The 21,856-nt window shown below is 42.0% G+C and overlaps 1 protein-coding gene and 1 long non-coding RNA gene across 3 annotated transcripts in view; one reads left to right on the top strand and one right to left on the bottom strand.

Annotated features, from left to right (window-relative positions):
* The window catches only part of LOC140524382 (uncharacterized), a 58,497-nt gene that overhangs the window by 33,826 nt on the left and 2,815 nt on the right, over positions 1–21,856 (top strand). The window contains exon 2 of the long non-coding RNA XR_011973702.1: positions 21,274–21,385. This is a non-coding gene — a long non-coding RNA (uncharacterized lncRNA). The remainder of the gene's footprint in view (positions 1–21,273; positions 21,386–21,856) is intronic.
* Positions 142–21,467, bottom strand: MS4A1 (membrane spanning 4-domains A1). Of its 2 annotated transcripts, XM_072638761.1 has the most exons (7): positions 21,303–21,467; positions 16,946–17,123; positions 15,055–15,177; positions 12,970–13,026; positions 9,710–9,949; positions 5,788–5,889; positions 142–3,748 (listed from the first exon to the last, which is right to left on the bottom strand). In XM_072638761.1, exons 2-7 carry the CDS (start codon positions 17,105–17,107, stop codon positions 3,563–3,565), a joined length of 870 nt encoding a protein of 289 aa, XP_072494862.1. In that variant the 5' UTR covers positions 17,108–17,123; positions 21,303–21,467; the 3' UTR covers positions 142–3,562. The 2 variants fall into 2 exon arrangements, with proteins under 2 accessions (XP_072494862.1, XP_072494863.1); XM_072638762.1 differs by lacking the exon at positions 15,055–15,177.

Below are 21,856 nucleotides of genomic sequence, written 5' to 3'. Positions count from 1 at the left end.
GTCACACTGACTTTTAATTTTAATTTTTTTGGTGTGAAATTATTTTTTTCCATTTACTTTGTAGTTATTGTATGTAGTGCTTTCTTGACTCTGTTTACTTCACTCTGTATTAATTCATATAGATCTTTTCTTGCTTCTCTGTATTCACACATTTATTTATTTTTCCTACTAAATAGTATTTTATTTTATCCAATTACATGTAAAGATAGTTTTCAGCATTCATTTTTATAAGATTTTGAGTTTCAATTTTTTTCTCCTTCCTTCCCCTCTCTTGTCCCCAAGATGATAAGCAATCTGTTATAAGCTATACAAGTACAATCATATTAAACATATTTTCACATTAGTCATGTTGTGAAAGAAGAATCAGAACAAAAAGGAAAACCACAGAAAAAAGAGAATATAGTATGCTTTGATCTGCATTCAGATTCCATAGTTCTTTCTCTAGATGTGGATAGCATTTTCCATCATGAGTCTTTTGGAATTGTTTTAGATCATTGTAATGCTGAGAAGAGATAAGCCTATCAAAGTTGGTCATCACACAATATTGCTGTTACTGTGTACAATGTTCTCCTGGTCCTGCTCGCTTCACTCAGCATCAGCAGTTTTTTCAGAAATCTGTTGCTCATCATTTCTTATAGCACAATAAGTCTCCATTACATTCATATACCACAACTTGTTCAGCCATTCCCTAAGTGATGGGCATCCCCTCCATTTCCAGTTCTTGACACCATAAAAAGAGCTGCTATAAACAGTTTTTTATATGTGGGTCCCTTTCCCATTTTTATGATCTCTTGGGGATATAGACCCAGAAGTGGTATTGCTGAGTCAAAGGGTAATGCACAGTTTTATAGCCCTTTGGACATAGTTCCAAATTGTTCTCCAAAATGGTTGGATCAGTTCACAACATTTCTTATAGCACAAAAATATTACATTACATTCGTGTACCGCAGTAGTGTTTAACTATTCCCCAATTGGTGAACATCTTGTTCTTTCTTATCCCTATGCTGCTCATTAGCTTTGGTTGATACTACCTCTCTCAGCCTCTACTCCTATGTGAATGGAGGGCTGGAGGGTGGAGGACCAGACTCGTTCCAGTGCCTTCCTTTATACAGGGCAAAAACTAGACTTAGCTCCATATCTGCTGCTCTGCTTGGTGTCAGCTCCACAGTACTAGGTGCTCTGCATTAGTTCCATGCTGATCTTCTCCCTCCCCCCTTACCCTCCTTCCACTTCTTTCCTTCCTTTTATGTGTTGTCTCCTCCTATGTTAGATTGTAAACTTCTTGAAGGCAGGAACTGACTTTTGTTTTGTTAATTGTATCCTCAGCACTTGGTACAGTGCCTGGCACATGGTAAGTGCTTAATAAATGCTTATTTTCAATTCTTAGCTATCACAAATTTTGTTATACATGACCACTTTTCTTCTTATCTATGACTTCCTTGGGTTATATAAACCCAGTAATGGATTTTTTTGATGCAGAGTGTATGGGCATTTTAGTCATTTTACTTCAATAATTCCAAACTGCTTTCCAAAATAGTGATATCATTTCACACCTCCATCAACAATGTATTAGTGTCCCTGTCCTTCTACAACTCCTCTAACATTTTAGGGTCATTTTGTCAATTTTCAGGGTGTGAGGTAAAACCTCTTGGTTCTTTTGGTTTGTATTTCTCTTCATTGGGACATCTTCTTCATTTGGAGCATTTTTCATATGGCTATGCATACTTTGTGATTCATTTTTTGAGAACTGTTCATATTCTTTGACCATTTATCTATTAGGGAAATATGTGTGTGTGTGTAGATATCTATATAGATATAGATATCTACACGCACACATGTATTCTTATACACATATATACACATACATGTGTAATATGCACATACATACATATGTGTGTATAAATGATGGGGTACTAATAGTGGACCCCTAAAAGGTCCTGGACTTTCCCACGTGGCCCAGGTCCCTGGCATTCACCTGGGGCACCCAACCCTTCCCAGTTAATCCTTTCAGCTGCCCTTTCATTGTGGCCCTCATTGTTTATAACTGGCCCCACCCTAGATCATCACTCCTCGATTTCATGTAGACCCCTTCTGTTACCTCTGAGTCTGTTACCTCCCAGTCACCCAAGACTTCTTGGCCACTCCTAGATCCCATCCAGATCTTCCCACAGTCTTACTGTGTAAAAGGTCCATCTTGCCTCCATTGGAGTGCTCAGATCCCTTAAGAGTGTGGCCCACTTGTCACCACAAGCATTACAATAGCTCAGATTTTTAAAATCTGGCCAATAGTTGGATTCATAAAAGCCTGCTCACCCCAACTAGTATCTTAATAAACCTAGTCTCTGACTGAAAGAAGGCTTGAGTCAAATTCTTTTGAGGCAGGACCTGCACTTTTGCCCTTGAATTTCAGAGTTCCCAGCAACCCTAGAGGACAACATATATATGTGTGTATGTATGTGTATTTGTGTGTGAGTGTATGTATATGTACATGTACATATATATATATTTATTCATTGTTGATGTATCTTGGGTAATAAATCCTTATCAGAGAATTTGATATGAAGATATTTTTCCCCATTCAATCAATTTCTTTCTTATTCTAGGTGCATTAATTTTGTTTGTGTTGAAACATTTCAGTTTTTTGTAATCTTTTGTAACTGCCTCTACATTTGGTTTGTTTAAGAATATATCTCCTACCCATCAATGAGAAAGATATAAGATCTGCTTCTCTTCTAGTTTTAAAATATTTTAAAAGTGATATGATCTTTAATGGGGCAGCTAGGTGGCACAGTGAATAGAGTACTAGGTTTAGAGTTCATATCTACCTCAGACACTTACTAGCTATGTGACTCTGAGCAAGTCACTTAGCCTCTTCTTGCCTTAGTTCCTCAACTACAAAAAGAGGGCATACTGAAGAAGGAAGTGGAACCACTCCAGTATCTTTGCCAAGAAAATCCCAAATGGAATCATGAAGAGTTGGACATGACTGAATGACTGAATGGCAGCAACAATGATCTTTGATATTAAGGTCTTTTCCATTTCAAGTATATTGTGCAAGACCTCAGGAAATGTAGCTAAGAGCATGAGTTCACAGGAAAACGTAACAGGAGAATCCTTTCAACCCTTTCTTGGAAGCAACCTTGATGTGACAAGTTGCTTGTAAAGTGATGGGAGAAATGTAAGAAGTAGGACAGAGATGGCCCTTTTCTCCTCTCATTAGGGAAGTGGAAGAAAATGGAGCTTTTTGATATATATAAGAAGCTCCATCCCAGGTAAAGGCATTCATAGAGTCACAGAATCTCAAACCTGAAATGGACTTCAGAAGCTTTTGTGGCCAACTTGGACCTGAAGAAAAATCAGCTTTAGTGGAATAAATATTCAAAAAGCTTATTCTCTACTTGTTGCCTTTCTTTAAGGGCACAAAGTCAGATTTTGCTACCTACAGGGAAATGGAGAGGAATTCGAGTTTTTCCATACACACTGTAAAGATGGAGTGAGGCACGCAGGGAGTGGGACAGACATAGAGAAGGGAGGCAGAGAGAGGGAGAGCCAAACAGCCCATTCAGGGGGAACCTGAGTCATCCACTGGAGGTGAGCTTTCCTGGGGGGGATCTGGGAAGTTTGCTTCTTTCTCTTCATCTTGAGCAGGGAGAGTTTCCATTTTTTCCTCATCTTTTGGTTGGGAGGGCACCACAGTTAGCTGGACTAACTGCTCCTTCCTTTCTTGTGCAGACAGGAGAAGAACACTCTGCAACAGAAAGCCAGATTACTTTTCTTGTAAGTAATTTACCATCAGCACTTCCTAGTTCTTTGTCATGTCCATGTCCATATTTTCTATATCTTTAACTTAATGGATTTATAGGACCATAGATTTAGATGTTAAAGGGAGTAAAGGGGCCATTAAGTCTAATCCCCTCATTTTATAGCAAAGGAAATTAAGACCCAGAGAGGGTAGGTGACTTGGTCAAGGTCACACAGCATAGTTAAATGGCACATCTTTGTTAATTCTTGTTACAGTGTCCATGACTACGTTCTGTCATCCTATAGGGCCAGACCTTTTCTTTGTTCTCATCTGTCTGAAGATATATAAAGTCAAGCTATACTGAAAGGTAGCAGACAAGTGACAAATTCTCTGATTCTGATTCTGGGGATGGAGCAGGAACCTCAGAGTTGATTGTTCGGAGACTAGAACAAAAATCCCCTTTACAAAATTTGCTCAAATGGAAAGGGCTCAGAATTGGTTATCAGGAGACCTGCACTTTCATATTTCTGCTGCTACTAATTTACTTTGTGACTTTGGGCAAGCTGCTTCTTAGCTTCAACTTCTCATCTCTAAAATGAAGGATCACAGGAAACCATTCCCAAAGCACGATGGCCTACCTTATGATATGAGCATGAAGCAGAAATAGAATTTTTAAAAACAACGTATTTATTATGTAACTGCTATGTATGTAGCATTGTGGTAGGAGGTGGAAGGTTTAGATAGGACACATATTAGTAGAATTTAGCATATAAAATCTTTGAATTTAAATCCTGGCTTTTTGTCGCAACATATTTTCTGTCATTTGCTGTTCAACCCCCAGTCTCCCCTGTTCCATAAAGGACCATAGTGGCCTCAGGATGTTTTCTTTGTCCTTCTCTCCTTCCCTCTTCCTGAGAACCTGTAGGAGGTTGTCTTGAAGAGAAAGGGTATAGGGAGCTGTAGGCATACAGGATTCATCCTCTTCTGTGTAACTGTTGACATAGTTAATCCTAGATTAGGAGTTTCAAGGGATTTTAGAGATAGGGTTCAGTCCACTCATTTTACAAAGGAGGAAACTGAAGCCAGGGTAAGTGTTTAATAAATTCTTGCTGACATAATTGATAAATCCAGAGAAATATAAATAACATCCCCAGGATTACAGAGTAGCAGACCCATGATTTGAACCCAGGTCTCTGACTCCACTAACTTGGGTGTGGCAGGAGGAAGTAAGTAGGGGTGAATGAGTAGGGGTGGAGTGGGGCTTTACTTAGAAGGACTCATCATTTGTCAAAAATCATTTGTTTATGAGGCATTGGGGGTTTTAAGCTCAAATTGATGGCTAATTAAATTATCTGATGTTATATCTAAGACAGGTTGTAACTAATGCTCTGTGGTGTCAAGTCAATGTTTATATTGTAAGATTATGCTACTGTATATTTGGTGGGAAAGAATGGTAGGAAAGTATAATTCAACAGGATAAATCTATTCACATGGAAAGGATTGCCGTCAGCTTAGACAATAGCATATAAACCACCCCAGCCAGGTCATGGAATCATGCATGAGGGTCCCAGCAGCCAGTGTACAATACAGAATCATTCTGGTTGCTTCCTAGCCAGTCTTTTTCTGAAGATATTTTGGGATGATCTCTTTTTAATTTTTTTTTTGAGGCCATATGCAAGAATTGGTTGACTGCAGCTTAGACTGCTGACCTTGCTTCTTGGTTGCCTGGGTACAAATTAGCCATGCATAGTTCCAGGTACTCTTTATGATGCTTGACTGATGAACCACTAAGGACACTTTGTTCACCTGTATCAACTTAGTATGTCCTTAATGCATATCCTTATTGAATATCATTCTTCTGCTGGGGCTAAGTAAATTTCTCCCTTTTGTTAACTGTTGAATGTTTTCTTTTGTACTGGTATTGAACATAAACTATCAAAGGATAAGCCTGGGTCAGGTCTAGCCTTGATAGAGGAAGACCATGAATGGAGCATATAGCTATACCTAATAGCTCATAAAAGCTTTGGGATAAGGTCAATACTTACTGTTTGGGTACCAGAGCACAGAGTTTTCCATTCATTCTCTGCAATGCATGCTACCAGGAAGTTCTGGAGAACAGTGAAAATCAGCATGAGGGCCAAAATTCCCTGTAGAATGTGCAGAGAAGGAAAAGTGAGAAAATAATTGGATTTGAGGTTAGACTAGCTCCTTAGGTCAGAATCAGAGATAGAATTTTAGAAGCCATCCAATCCAAGCCTGTTATTTTACATAAGAAGAAACTGAGGCTCAGTTTCATTTTTAAAAAGTAGTGGTATCACAAGATACTGTTCCCATTTTCAAAAAACAATCAACAAGAAGAAAATCTCTGAACTTCAGGCCAGTGAGCTACTTTAATTCTGGGAAAATTCAAGAATGGACTGTTAAAGAAATAGGATGTCTTGGAAAGGGAAATGATGATTACAGAGTTGGTATTACTTCATTAAGAATAGGTCATGTAGGGCTAACCTAATTTCCTTTTTTTGGACAGGATTACTACACTAACTCATGAATAATGATTCAGCTTACCTTGAATTGAGCATAGTTTTTGGTAAAGTATCTCCTGCTATTTTTGTGGAGATGGAAAGATAGGGATTAAATAAGACTAAAATTAGGTGGATTCAGAACTGATTAGATGATTAAACTGGAAGAATGATTGTTAATGGCTCAATATTAATGTGGCTTTAGGTGTCCAGTGGAGAGTTCCAGGAATCTGTGCTTGCCTCTGTGCTATTTAACAACTTTATCAGTCACTTGGATAAAGACCCAGATGGCATGCTGGCTAAATTTGCAGATTACATCTAGTTTGAAGAGGTAGATATCATACTGTAGGACAGATTAAGGATCCAAAAGGATCATGATAATTCAGAGCATTGGGTAGAACCTAGGAAGATGGATTTCAATAGGGATAAGAATTAAGCATTATACTGGAGTAAAAAAAAATCAATTTTTTTGTACAAATCAAGCCATGATGAAACAAAGAGCCTAGAAGTCATCAAGGAAAACTGCCCAGAAGTCCTAGATACAGAGGGCAAAATAATCATCGAAAAATCCACTATTCACCTCCTGAAAGGGGTCCCAAACTAAAAACACCAAGGAATATCATTGCCAAATTCCAGAACTATCAAGTGAAGGAGAAAATACTGCAGGCAGCCAGAAAGAAACCATTCAGATATCAAGGAGCTACAGTCAGGATCACACCGGACCTTGCAGCTTCTACTTTAAAAGATCGAAGGGATTGGAATATGATATTCTGTAAGGCAAAGGAGCTGGGACTACAACCAAGGATCAATTACCCAGCAAAGTTGAGCATAATATTTCAGGCAAGGAGATGGACATTCAATGACATAAGGGATTTCCAGACCTTCCTGGAAGGCCAGAGCTTAATAGAAAATTTGATCTTCAAGCACAGGTCTCAAGAGAGGCATAAAAAATGTAAATGAGAAAAAAAAAACTTGTTATTCAATATGGGCAAACTGTTTACATCCCTATAAAGGAAGATGATACTTGTTAATCTTGAGAATTGTATATTTATTATGATATATAAAAGGGATATACGTAGATAGAGGGAGCAGGCATAAAGTAAATGATGTCAAGATAAAAATGTTATTTAAGGGTACGAAGGGATTGTAATGGGAGATGTGAAAAGGAGGAGGCAGGAAAAGGTAAATTCCATCACAGGAAGAGGCACAAAAATATATTACAGTAGAAGGAAAGAGGGGAGGGAGATGAGCCCAGAGAGTTTGAGAGCTACTCTCATCTAATTTGGTTCAAGGAGGAAACAACAAACTCAGTTAAGTATAGAAATTTATCTAACTCTATAGGCAGGAGGAGGGGAAGGGAGAAAGAAAAGGGAGGGGAGGCAAAAAGGGAGGAAAGAAGTAGTAAGGGAAGAGTAAAAGAGAGGGGGGGCTGAAAGAAGGGAGGGAAAACTTAGGGAGGTGGTGGTCAAAAAAAAATAAAAAGAGATGCAGAGCTACCAAGAAGAGGACAGTCACCCAAAGCCTGTGGCCTGCCTTCCCTGGATCTCATCTGGAGCCTTTATCTCATTTGGGAATTCATGGCTTAAGAAGAACATGAAAGTGTTTGAGAGTATCCAGAGGACAGCCAGGCCAGGAAGGGACTTGAGTGCATGAACTTTAAAGATTGATTGAAGGTACTAGGGGTGTTTAGCCTAGAGAAGATCAGACTTGGGTGGGACATGAGAGCTCTCTTCTTGACTTGTTCTCTTTGGCTCCATAGGACAGAACCAGTAGCAATGAGTAGAAATTGCAAAGTGGCTCATTTAGAGTGGGCAAATCTTAACAATGAAAACCACCAAAGTGCATAGGCAGCCTGAGGAATTAGTGGGATACCCCTTCTCAGAGGCCTTCATTCAGAAGCTGGATGACCACTCGTTTATGTTGTAGTTGGGTTGCTGTTTGTCCTTTGCTGTCAAAGAGGCCCATGATATAAGGAAGGTGATGCTGTGACAAAAAGTGAATTGGATTTAAGTGAGTCAGGGCTGTGCAGAGTCACCAGCCTCACTCTCTCCTCCAGTGGCCAGATGTAGATCAGGAGAACCGGAGATGGCTCCTTGTAGCAAGGACTATTTTCACATGTATGTACTACTGTTGAGATCCCTTCTAATTCAGAGATTCTATGAAAGGTTAAGACAACTTGCCCCAAATCCCATAGCTAGTGAAGGTCAGAACCAGGACTGGGGCCCATGACTTCTTGTGCCAAACCCTGTGGTCTTTTCATTGCACCATGATGCCTCCCTGCTCACAGACACTTCAAGGTGCTGAATGGGGGAGATATGTTATACGATCCAGTCTGCGTTTGTATCTGTCTGTATCTGTGTATATCTATATATTTTCAGCAGCAGTCATCTGTTTCTGTGTATACCATCTGTATCTAATCTATTCTGTGTCAACTCTAGCTCTATCATCACTATCACCGTCTGTCTCTATAGAGGGAGTCTTTGAAAAGATATATGGCCAAGGGTACAGCCAGTGTGGTGTTGAGCATATGGAAAGAGCATTGGACGTAGAGTCAGGAGAGACCTAGGTTTTGGTCTTCTCTGTGACCCTTTGGAGCTTTGTGATCCCAAGAAACCCCTTGCCCTCTTTGAGATTCATTTTCCTCATCTGCAAAATGGGCAAGGCAATAATTGTATTGTTCTCCTTTCAGGGTTGTAGATGAGAAAAGGCTGGAGTAATGGGACCTAGAAGTGTGAAGTCTTATCTCCTTCCCACTGACAGGGAGATTTCTCCCCCATAATATACTATCTCACTTTTGGAGAGTGGTTCATGTGAGACTGAGGCATTTTAATGAAATTCATGACTTCCTCTTTAGTCACATGGTCACCACTCATCTGCAAGCTGCAGCAAAAGCCTCCTGCTCCTTCCCTTTCTAATTGAGCCTCTACCCAGCTGCCAAATTGATTCCCACAGAACAGAGGTATGAACTGGGCACTGTCTTTCTGGAAGAGCTTTAGTGGGTCCCTGGATAAAGTGGGGACTCCTTCCCAATCTGGTTCCTGCCTATCTTTCCAGAATTACTCTGTATTATTTCCTATCATGTTCTACCCTAGATGGAATCCTTGCTGTTCCTTATATATGGCATTCTGCTCCCACCTCTTCAGTGCTTTCCTCTTTCCCATGTCTGGAGTGCCTTCCTGCCTTACCTTTGCCTCTTAAAATCCCAGTCTCCTTCAGGACCACATTTTTTCCTAGTTGCCTGGGTTACCAGTGCTTTTCTCCCCACCACTGAAATTACTTTGTCTCTCCATGGTCTGTATGTTACATTTCCTTATCTGTGTACATCTGTGCCCCTCCCCTTCTCACATCCTTTGAATGGATGTTTCCTGAGGGCAGGGACTATTTTTATGTTTTTTTGTTTCTATATCTTTATCCCAGTGTGCTTGCACACAGTCCAGGAGGAACTTACCAAGAAGAGGGACTTCACAGTGAGACAGTATGGCTTCATGTCAAGGCTAGTGCTTTGCTTGGATGGGCCATTTTGCTCACAGCTGTATATATTGACATGTGATTCCATTTGACCAAGATTCAGATTTTGCAGTTTTAGAAAATGAGAAACAGTGAGATTAAATATGTCCATGATTAAAAGAATCATCCCAGAGATGGAAGAGAACAGGCTTATTGCATTCATTCCAAGCCTCGTGTTGACCTGGAATAGAGGTACAAAGAATAATAGCTTTTTATTGGCTCTTTCTTGCTCTTGGACTAATAGAATCTGATGATTGGAAGGTCCATTCAGAGGTTGTTGATCCTTGTCTCTTCCTGAAGGGAAGGCATGTTTAAACTCTTCCCTTTGGCATTCAAGGCCCTCTGCAACTTGCCATCATCTCCCTTTCCATCCTCCTTTCTAGCCATGTTACACTCTAGTCAAACTATACTACCCTTCTCAACACAGATGCTTCTTGAATCCTCCTTCATCTATTCTGTTTGTTCCCAATGCCCAAAATGACCATTCCATCCTCTTCTCACCCTCTTGAATTTCACCTGTTCTCTAAACCAACTTTAAATGCCATCTCCTCCTGAAAGCTCTCCCTGGTTTCCCCCAGAGACTAACAACTTGTTCCCCTTAGACTTCATATAACATTTTGTCCATGTCTTTGGTACCCTTATCATGTAACATTATCAGTTATCACTGAGAGGCAAAGTGGTATAATGGTTAGAGAGCTAGCCTTGGAGTTGGGAAGCCCTAGGGTCAAATCCTGCCTCTCACATGTAAATGGACAAATCACAGAACCTCTCAGTTCCACAGGTAACTCTCTGAGGCCTTATGTTACCAGTGAGTGACTAGTCTGCATTGTTGGATGGATTTTCTACATCGGCCGATTTTCCTACCAGTGAAATCACAGATGCCACTCTATCAACCCTTAAAAGTGGTAATGTTTAATATAAAATTTTGGAATAATCTCTTTGTTCTCTCTGAAGCAAACTCAGAGAATGCCTCTTCCTATGTCAACAAAGCCAGCCAAGGCTGACTCTACATTCCTTAAGAGACCTTTAATCTAGAATACTATCTTGAATAATGGGACTTTCCTTTATATCTTGTTATCTATAGACACATACTATGTCATGGCATATTAATGGTAAAGAAAATATAGACATCTTAGGTTGTAATTTCTATTGAACATTGTTTACCCTTTCCTATGTCAGTTATCTGTTTAGGGCAGGAAGCCTGCCACTTACTAGTGGTGGGATTTCCTTCCTTATCACCGAGACATATGTTTACCCAGCCTGGAATCGCAAGGCCTGACCAACATTACTTTGTTAATTGACTTGTCTTACTAAATTTATGATTTGTTCAACTAGGAGAGTTCCTTCCTCTCAGCAAAATGTATATAAGCCAGAAGATTTCTGCACTGGGTAGCCAGAATATTTCTGGCTCCATAATGCATTATGTTACCGTTTTCTTTAATAGGGAATTGATTAATTAATTAATTAAATCATAAAATATATGCATTTAGCCTGTTGCCTTTTCTTTAACCAAGTTTTCAGGTCAACAAAAGGAATAGAAAAGAAAAAGTTATTTGTATTGGGATCTTGTCCCATAATAGATTGTGAGTTCCTTGAGAGTAGGCCTCTCTTTAAAGCAATTTCTTAATATTTTATGGTGTTCAGTAACATCTGCATTTCAAGTGTGCCTATGAAGGCTCCTCACCCAGTTGTTTGCCAGATGAATGCATGACTCTAAGTAGAATATTTGTAAGTCCCTTAAAGGTAGTGCCCATATCTTATTTCAGCTTTATATCCCATTGCTGAACAGGTGCTGAGGGACTAGGGATACATATTTATTGAATTAAATTGAATTGAAGGAAGCACTTCCTCCACCTTGAGGTGGCAAACACAGGTGGGATAGGAGGGAGTGGAGAGGCAGAAGGTGCGATTCCAAGTATGGAGCATTGCAAGGAAGCCAGAAAGAGAAGGGGATTGTATTTGATTTGCCTACTGCATTGTTCATGTAAATGAGATGTGTTACTAACATGGTTATTAATTGCTAGCATTTATATGCAATTTCAACACAAAGCATTTTACGTATGTTCTAGTATTTTGATTCTTACAACAACCTTGGGAGAAATCCTCGTTTTACTGAGAGGAAACTGAGATGATTTTGCAGGGGACTGTTACCACCCCTCCCAATGTAGAATTTTCTCAGTCCCATCTTTCCTGACACCTGTGTAGTACAGTGTGCAGAGGCTGTGACTCATATCAGGGGAGAAAGCACTGTGCCAAGGAAATCACAAGTCTTTGGAAATGGCCTGTGAGAAGAGCTCACACTTCTGTGACTGTCCTGTGAGGCCATACCACAGTGCTGATGACCTATTTAGCAAGAATCAAGTAATCAGCATTTACTAAATGCCTACTGTGTGCCTGCCTGTTGGGGATAAAAATGCCACGAATGAAAGTGATAATTATTATACCTCAGGAGCTTCACTAGTTAAAATAAGAAGCCACTACAAATCTGCTTCCCCTTCCAGTGAAGCTTGCCCCAGGCAGACTCGTTGCCCTAGGTACAAGGTTTCCTAGTTGTATCTCTGCAGGTGGGGGCATTTCTGCTTGCCCTATTCTTTCATCCTCTCTAGAAGGCACTCCAGAGGAGGGGAGAGGGTAGGGTTTCTCCATTCTTATTTAGAAGAAGACAAGCTAGCAATTTCCAGACTCTAAAACAAAGGTATTTAACCTTTGTGTATGTATCCTCAAGGCCTCTGGCAGGTAGTCTGGTAAAGGCTATGGATCCTTTCTTAGAAAAATGGTTTTCATTGCATAAAATTGCCAAGGAAACCAATTATGTTGAAGTACAGTTAGCAGTATATTTTTAAAAAAAAACTGTACAGACCAAAGATTAAGAACACCTGCTCAAAAGAGACTCTTACTGTGTTTCCTAGGCAGTTATCCTACCTTCCCCTCCCCCCACAGCTTATTATTCCAGGAATACTTATTTTGGGAGGCTTTGGATGCACCAGGAGCTATTCCTTAATGACTATCTTAGTGATTCTAACTCCCTAAAAAAGGTCACTCTCAGAATACCCAGCAGTATCATTCCATGTCACTGTTTATGTCCTGAGGAATCTGGCTAATAAGAATTACATAACTACCACCAAATTATCAGCGGCTAGCCCTTGGAGAGTCTCTCTCAATTCCTAAGTCTTCTGAAGAAAACGAAAAGCTTTTACTTGCCAGGCAACTTCTGGAAGTTTTCTCTGCTGTCACCAAGAATGATCCTGAGGTGAGGTACTATGATTGGAAAAAAAAAAAAAAAAAAGGCCATGATTATTCACCATCTTTTCAGAAACCAGTCCACAGTCATTTGTACACATGCTAAAGCTGGATGGATCTGTGGGTCAAGGACAGGGGAGGAGTCAAGGCAGACACCAAAGGGGCCATAAAACCGTGCATCTGGACTCTTTCGACTCTTAGATCTTCCTCACTCTCCCTATCCCCCCATTTAATTTTTTCCTTTCCCTGTTGCTTTGAAGATCAGATATAAACTTCTGTATTTGGCATGCAGACCCCTTTTCAACCTCATTACACATTCCTTCCCTTCATACACTCTGTGTCAGAGTATCAGATCCAGGCTTGTAGGCAGCTCAAACCAGATTAAAATCTATTTGGGGAGTATTTAAGAAAATAAATAAAAATACAAATCAATGTAGATAATGTTAATTTATGGTTTTCAAAGTCATGCAGCTGCAGGGATCCATCTTTGTTTGAGTTTCACCCCACTGCTAGGCAGCACAGTGCACAGAGGGCCAGGCCTGGAGTCAGAAAGACTCATCTTCATGAGTTTAAATCCAGCTTCAGACACTTACTAGCTGTGGGACCCTGGGCAAGTCACTTTACACAGCCTCTGTTTCCTTATCTGTAAAATAAGCTGGAGAAGGAAATGGCAAACCACTCTGGTATCTTTGCCAAGAACACCCCAAATGGGGTCCTGAAGAGTTGGGCACAACTGAAAGGACTCAACAATAACAACTTAGCTTAGTTTCTGGCATGGTAGTAGGAATTCAATAAATACTTGGTGTCTTGTCTGCAGTGTTGACTCTGGCATTCAGAGCTCTTTATCCCTGGCTCCTTCCAGTCTGCACACACTGTATATTTCAACCACACTGGTCCTCCATTTGCCCTTTCTGTTTTTTGCTCTGTCTGTCCTCCATGGCCAGAGAACTCGACTCTTTCATCTCTGCTCCCCTGGCTTCCTTCACAAATTGCTGCTGCTTCTGGAGGGCAATCCCCATCCCAAGGTGTTAATGTCTTCTTCTCTGATTGCCTGTCTTCTACTCTGAGGTTGTGAGGGAGTGCAGGGATACAGTTCAGGGCTTGAGTTGGAAGACCTACATTGAAATCCAGCATCACATGCTTTATAGCTGGGCCAGTCACTTAACCTCCATCTGCCTCTATTTCTACTACTACAAAATGGGGATAATAATAGCCCGTGCCTCCTGGGGTGTTTGTGAAGGTCACAGAAAGGCTATTATTATTATATTCTGTTTCCATCCCATGTATGTCTAGTTCTTTACACTTTACACTGTGAGCTCCTTAGGTACAAAGATTGAGTTTTCGCTTTTCTTTTTATCCTCAGTGCTTAGCACCATGTCTGGTAGATAGTAGGTACTAAAGAAATGCTTGTTGATTTGACTAAGCAAGAGAACTAGGAGATAGCTTTGCCACAGATGCTGAGAGAGAACAATCGGTATCCAGGGGTGATGGTTAGCAGAGTCAAAACATGCATAGAAGTGAAGGAGAACAGTAGGGGGAAGGCTGGCCTTTTGAACTACTGGAACCTTTAGGAGCCTGGTCAAAATCCAGACTGTAAGAGGCTCAGAAATGAATGAGTTTTGGGAAAGTGGACGCAGTGAGGGGAGGAGCCATGCTTTGTCCGTTCCCCTCCTCGCCGGTTTCCTTTCATCGTCTTCCTCTCTTCAAAATGGGTTATAGGGCTTGTCAGGGATGTTATAAAGGGTGATCATGGTCAGGGAGAAGATAGACTAGATGTCTCTGAGGGTCAGTCTAGTACTGAGATTCTGGAATTCTGTAATTAGTGGAGGGCTACTGTCTTTGTTTTCATGCATTTTTAAATTTACAGGTTGGAAAATTAAGTACAGCATTGGTATCTTCACGTTCTGTAGCATTGTTTTAGTCATAGTAGCCTCTTTCCTATCTGTACTTCTCTCTCTGGATGTACGTACCATCAGGTGAATTCTCATGGTAACATCCAAATCTATGTCTGCATCACCCAATGACTTTATTATTATTATTACTTACGATAATGCCTCCCCAGAAAGGGTACCACACTGCCACACAGATGGCGGCATATGTGTCCATGGGTACCATCAGCAGAATCCCCCCCAGTCCGAAGTGGAATAGGCCAATCATGATCTGGACAGCCTACGGAGGGAGAGAATGAAGTGATGAAAAAGGAACAGGAAGTGGTACCCACTCATTTATTCATTCATTTGGCATTCACAAACCATCTATTGAAAAGTGCCTACTGTGTGCAAGAGAGGAAGAATTGCCTAATAGATAGCTTTGAAACTAAGTCTTACCTCTGACACATACTGGCTGTATGACCCTGAGCTAGTCATTTACTTCTTAGTCCTCCAGGCCCCTCTTTAGAACTAAATATTGCAGAGAGTTTGTTGCCTGGTATTAGGAGAGGAAGTTTCTTTTTCTGGAAATTCCTCTTCCCTGATACAGTTGTGGCACAGTAGGGATGTGCTCCTGGCTAGGGGAGATCCAGAGTTTAGCTGAGATAAGGTCCTTGGCCTCAGGAAACTGACTGTCTGGGGAGGCATCATTCCTTCTCTATTTGTTCTGTAGCCACTTAAATATGCCCTTGTCATCCCTACCTGAATGTATGTTCCTTGGGAAGAGGTTGTCTCCTTCCCTGGATGTGGCTAGTAGCTCAATGCCTGCTACACAGCAGGCACTCAATAAAGACTTGTTAATTCATTGGTTGATGGATCAGAGAGTCATAGATTTAGATCAGAAAACAGCCATAGACATGTTCTCGTCCACCTCTCCCTGGTTTTACAGATGAGGAGAGTACAAGCAACAGGTAGCAGAGTTCAGGACAAGACAAAAGCACGAGTAACTGTCACTATGTGTATTTGAATCATGCCTTTATTAGAACCTTACAAATTAAGGTCTGAGATTTAACCATCATTCAAGAAATATTTATGCATTCGTGCATAATACGCATAAGGCACTGTGTGAGATGCTGCATTACCGAGACAAAAACAAGGGGGCCACGCTTCCTAACTGAAACAGCCATGGCAGGCTTCCTGCTAGAGGTGATTCTGGAGGGAGGCTTAGCCAAGGAAACAGCAGCCACTTCCAAGCTATCAGGCTTGAGCAGCTGAAGAGTAGGGCTACCAGAAGAATGAAACATTTATTAAGCTCTTGCAGTTTTATGTGCAGGTCATTGGTGCTGAGGCTCATTTAATTTCTGTTCCACAGACATTTATTAGTTGAAGGAGCTGGCGGCCCTTCGATGAGAAGTGAGAATACGTAGGGGCACAAAATAGCTATTTTTCAGGTCTTTGAAGAAGAGGAATGAGACTTGGTCTACTTGGCCCCTGAGGGCAGAACCAGGAACAATGAGAGTAAGGTACAGAGAGGGAGATTTCAGTTTAATGGAAGGAAAACTTCATCAAAATCAGAGCAGTCCCTAACTGAATGTGGTCCGTATCTACGACACTCTCACCTCGAACTCAGAAAGACTTGTATTCACATCCGGACTGAGACACTTACTGGCTGTGGGAGCTTGGACCAGCTACTTAACTTTTCCGTGCCTCAGTTTCCTCATCTGCAAAAAGAGTGTTGGCAGTGTGGCAGAGGGCATTCTTGGGCAGGTATTGGTTGTCCTAAATGGACTCTGAGGTCCCTTCTGGACTCCTGTGGCTTAGAGGCCTCATTAAAAAACCCTTAAATAAAAACACCTTCCTGGTTCTCAGTCTGGTTGAACATACAGCCTGCATTTTTATGGGTGAAGGTATGAGGGGACAATCATTTCCTGCCCGTATGGCCCAGAGAAGGGGTTTCTACTCTGCTTCCCTGACACACCTAAAAGACATGAGCCTTGATGGTCATGCTTTGCCCTGCAGGAATTGATTGAGAAAATGGCTGCATTTTTGGAGAGAGTACACAGACTTACCCCAAGAGCTTTGGACTCTCTCTTGAAGAAGCCTTGCAAGGTGGGACTTTGTAACTGGGACCCTCTCCTGAAGACCACCTTTTGGCCTGGCTGGAGGGTGCTGGGGTCCTTTACAGAATCAGACGGGAAAGCTCCAGTGACTGAATTTCTTGGGGTCATCATTTTGTTCTCAGAGATCCTATAAGAAGGGACAAAACACGTTGAAAGAGCTTCAGCTCCGAGTTCTCTCTCTCATGTGCAGATCCTCTGTTCCATTAGGTAGCTGCTCATTGGTCTCCTCCCTTACCCTTCCTTCCTGATTGCCATTCTGGCTGGGCTTCTTCTAGGCCCAAGACCATCCAAGGGCAGGACTGGCCACTGAACATGCATCAATGGAGTCAGAGGTAGTGGGTTCAAATCCTGTTGCCTGATGCAACTCTGACCTCTGAACTTCCTTCCACTTTGGTCTCTGTGGCCCTCCAAAGGGGCAGGAACAGTGCACCCACCAAAGGGGTTCAGAAACATAGGCTGTTAGAGCTACAGCTGGAAGGGACCTAAGGGGCCTCTTGTCAGTCAGTGGGCAGTTATTAAGTGCCTACTGTGTGCCAAGCACTGGGGATACAAAAAGAGGCCTCTAAAGAGTTCATACTCTTATTAGTCTAGCTTCCTCATTTTACAGATCAGGCAGTTGAGGTCCAGGGAGGAGAAGGGACTTGCCAAAGTTTGCACATTAAGTTTCACAGGTAGGGTTTGAATCTAAGTGCTCTGACTCTAGAGTCTGTGAAGGCAAGCCAGCTTCTCTGAGGATCTCTGCTGTATCTTTTCTTGGGCCTGGCTTTTCTCTGCTCAGCTTCCTCTACCTCGATGGTACCTTGATTATTTCTTCCTGAAATACTGCTTATCAAGTTTATTTATCTCATCCTAAATAAAATCAGTGGGACGACTAGGTGGCGCCATAGTGCACAGAGCGCTGGGCCCAGACTTAGGAACACCTGAGTTCAACACTGGCCTCAGACACCAACTAGCTGTGTGAGCCTGGGCAAGTCACTTCACCCGGTTTGCCTCTGGCAAACCACTCCTGTATCTTTGCCAAGAAAACGCCAAACGGGGTCATGAAGAGTCAGACATGACTAAAAACAACTGAACTACAGCAAATATAAAACCAAAGTTCATATTGTAGCTCTTGGGTAGCTCCCTCAACTGTCTGCTGGGTGGAGGAGAAAAAGGCCTTTCTAATTAGAGCTGTAGTGAGTTCTCCTTCAGTCGAAGTATTCAAGCCAAAGGTGAGTAACCTCTTGTTCGGCGGTGTCATAGAGGGGATTTTTGTTCAGTTTGGGGTTGGGCCAGATGTTCTCTGAGGTCTTTTCTGGCCGAGATTCTGCCTTTCTATTACTTGATTTGCAGTTTCTCTTATCTCATATATTCTCTCTGAATCTGCCTCCTCTGGATCGATTCTTAGGGTGTGTCATTTCAGGGCTCTGCCTCATCCTTGGTATACAGGGAGCACACCTGAGATAGAGGGAGGTCGGGGCTGGGGAAGAGGGGGAATGAAACCTTCACAGAGCAACCCAAATGAAGCTGTGGCCCCAGGCCCTTCCCCCGGACCATCCCCTTTTATTCTCAGACATCCTTGAATTGGCCTGCATGGGATGGTATTTCTGGGGGAGGGGGGAAGGACCTGTCTAGGAGGCTCATTTAGCCTCCCTCAGTTTCCCTTCAGTCACCAGAAAAGAAAACATCAGAAAAGGGTTTTAGAAACTGCCCCTGTCATTCATTAGCTGGGTAGGTCTCTTCATTTCTATAAGCTTTGGTTTCTTCCAAAGAGCCCTAGCTCCGGTTCATGAACTAGCAGATTGCTTGTGTCCAGTGACATGGTTGTATCAGTACAACTTTTTTTTTTATGTTAAAAAATTGTGCATCCTAAAATGAACCTTTATTCTAGGGGTTCTTCACTTGAGGTCTACAGACTTCCAAGGTATCTATGGATAAATTCATGGGGACCATAAACTTGGATGGAAAATAATGACATCTTTATTTTTAGTAATTGGAAGTTTGTATTTCTTTCAGTTATGATTTTTAAAAACATTATTGTGAGAAAGGATCCATATGCTTCCCCATAATCCCGTAGGGAACCATGATTCCCAAAAGGTGATGAACCTCTGCTTTATACTGAGACTTTTTAAGATAAACGCAAAAAGCCAAACTGTAAGCTTCCAATGAAACAACAGGACAAAGTCCTGTGGAGCTGGGATTGTAGATAAAAACAGAGCCATAGGAGCAAAAGAATGTAGAGCTTTGAGGTCTCCCGGATAGCTCAGTTTTCCAGGGGAGATGTCACGTGCCCAAGGTCACACATATAGCAAATGGAGGTAGATGAATTTGAGCCCATGGTCTCAGTTTACCAACCTGTGCTGTGTCCCATCCTTGACTTGGCTCCATCTCCCCCAGGCTATGAGATCACCTATTCTAAGCTTTATCTTCTTCAGTATTCTTGTGAGGATCAAATGAGATGATGAATGGAAAGGGCTATAATTCTATGTAGGGCAGCTATCCAGGGCATCCCCTCCTAGATGGCAGGGGACAGTGGTTCCTCAAACATTACTATGCTGAATAAATGCCTCTGGAGTGAATGACTATGGGATGAGGCAGAGACCCATCCCTTGACATATATATGCCTCCTCCCTTGATACCCCCTGCCCTGGGTATTAAATAGAAATAAGCTATAGAATGCTTGATAAGTACTTGTGGTGGAATGGTCCAAGCCACCAGGAAAACTGATCTCTGTGTGGAATTAAATCACACAGAGCAAGGTATCTTTGCATTGAGAGATAGATACATTTCTACAGCAGGCCCTAGATGGTCTGATGTCAGGATGCAGGACATGCCTGTTCCACAGCTCTCTCTGTCCCTATCCCATCAGTTTCCCATGGGGTAGTCTTACTCTGTGCTTGGGTTAAATAGGGAAGGTCTGCCATTTTACAGAAGGTGGCAGCCACTTTGTGAGAACAGGGGGGGTGCTGTGGGCCTGACTTCAAGTCTGCTCTCTATAGCCTTATGCAGGTCACTTCCTTGGGTGCAAAACCAAGATTTTAGACTCAGCCTGGGAGATTCTTAACATCCCTGACATCTTGTGTTGGTGCCCTCCCCCTGTTCCACCTCAGGTAGAGTCTAGCTTCTGTTGTTCAGGGAGGCTCTTCATCTGTTAATGCTCATGAAGAGGTGAACGGGTCAAACTTTACTCCTGTGGATAGTAACATTTTGATGGAACCCCAAACCTCCTTGGCCATCAGTTGAACTAGGACCCTCTTGAGTCCCTTCCAGTTCTAGGGGTATAATCCAATGATACTGTGTAATGATATTAGAGGAATAACAGACATTTTGGGGCTGGGGTCTTGCCTATGCCCACTAAAAGTCACATAGCTCTACGAAGTCTCTTTCCCAGGTTTCACAGTGATCTAAGACAACACTGAAGGAAAAAATAACAATCTCTCTCTCTCTATATATATATGTATATACAACAATCTATATATAACAATCTCTCTGTATATAACAATCTATATAGTGCTCTGTTTGGTATTCTAAGACCTTCATACCCTGATCCCCTCCTCCGTTTCTAGTCTCCTTACACCTCACTTCCCTTGTGTTGTCTTTGATCCAGTGACCCTGACCTCCTGGCTGTCCCTTGCAAGACCCTCCATCTCCAGACTCTGGGCACTTTTGCCAGTGTCCCCCATGCTTAGAATGTTCTTCCTCCTCACCTCTGCCTTATGACTTTTTGGGCTTCCTTTAAGCCTTAACTAAAATCCTGCCAGTGACTAGAAGCCTTTCTGTTCCTCCTTATTCTCATTTCCATTTCTCTGAATTTATTCAGTCTTTATTTGGGTTGTAAATAGTTTTTCTGTGTTCTCCCTGAATTAGACTGGAAGCTTACTTGTAAATGGGTTTTTTTTTTTTTTTTTTTTTTTGCTTTTGCCTTTCATCATATCTCCTAGGCTTGGCACAGGGCCTGGCACGATAGGTGCTGGATGCTTGCTGACTGTCTGCGTTAGGGTTTATTAGGTGCTTTTCCCCACACCAATTTTATTAGCTTGATTTTAACAGTCAGTAAACTAATGCTCTGAGTGATCCAAGGCCCCCCAGAGAATCAGTGTGGGATTTTTCCTATAGGTCAGAGCCTCCCTGGGCCAGTATGGAGCTCTTTCTGCCATCTCCCAATTGCTCTTAATCTATTCTCACTTGCCAGAGGATAAAGGTGGAAAGGTCTGCCAACACAGGTGATTTAGATGCTTATTCCTTATCCCTAATCAAATCTGCTGGGCCACACTAACTCTCTCATTTGATACTTTTAGATGGAGTTAAAGGGGATAAGGCCACCTACCTGTGGGGTCCTGTTGGGACTGTCCAATTGATGGGGTCAGAGCAGCCGAAGAAAGGAACCTTTAGTCAGCCAGCCTTCTGCAGGTAGGTGTGAAAGCAAATAGGGGAGGCCTTGGCTAGACTAAGCTGAACCCAAGCAGGTGGCAGGAAATACCCAGCGGTAGTCCCCCTCGTCCCATGCCCTGCGATCACCAGCCACCCCAGAAGATGTTGCAAATGGAAACATCCTAAAACATCTTAGTTTCGTTTCCTGAAAGGGATTCCCTGGGGGACCCTGGGGAGCTGTGCCAGGCCTGAATTAGAAGATCTTTGAAGTCCCCACCCAGAGGGCAGGTGTAGAATGGGGACCCTGAGGGAGAGAAAGGGCTTGTGAGAATCCCCAGCAATTTGGTAATGGCTTCTGCAGGATGCCACTTTTCCCTTTCATTTCATTTTGGTGGGGAAGAAGTATCTCTGCAGTTGGGATCCAAGGAGAGTATGTATTGGAGCCCCCTTTAGAAATTAGTTACAAATCTGGACTCATTTTTTTTGTTTTGTTGATTGTGCAGACTTTAG

Source organism: Notamacropus eugenii, chromosome 2 (genome assembly GCF_028372415.1).
Source record: "Notamacropus eugenii isolate mMacEug1 chromosome 2, mMacEug1.pri_v2, whole genome shotgun sequence".
Lineage (NCBI taxonomy): Eukaryota > Metazoa > Chordata > Mammalia > Diprotodontia > Macropodidae > Notamacropus > Notamacropus eugenii.
Note: the sequence above shows the minus strand (reverse complement) of the source record. Positions and strands in the feature narration are given on the sequence as shown.

Excerpts from the sequence above, each read along its gene's own strand:
- MS4A1 (XM_072638761.1), bottom strand. The coding sequence starts at position 17,107 with ATGATGACCCCAAGAAATTCAGTCACTGGAGCTTTCCCGTCTGATTCT. Across the intron at positions 13,027-15,054 it reads CTTTCTGGGGAGGCATTATC|TACCTCACCTCAGGATCATT; the intron begins GTAAGTAATAAT and ends TTCCAATCATAG. Across the intron at positions 5,890-9,709 it reads CTGTGAAGTCCCTCTTCTTG|GGAATTTTGGCCCTCATGCT; the intron begins GTAAGTTCCTCC and ends CACATTCTACAG.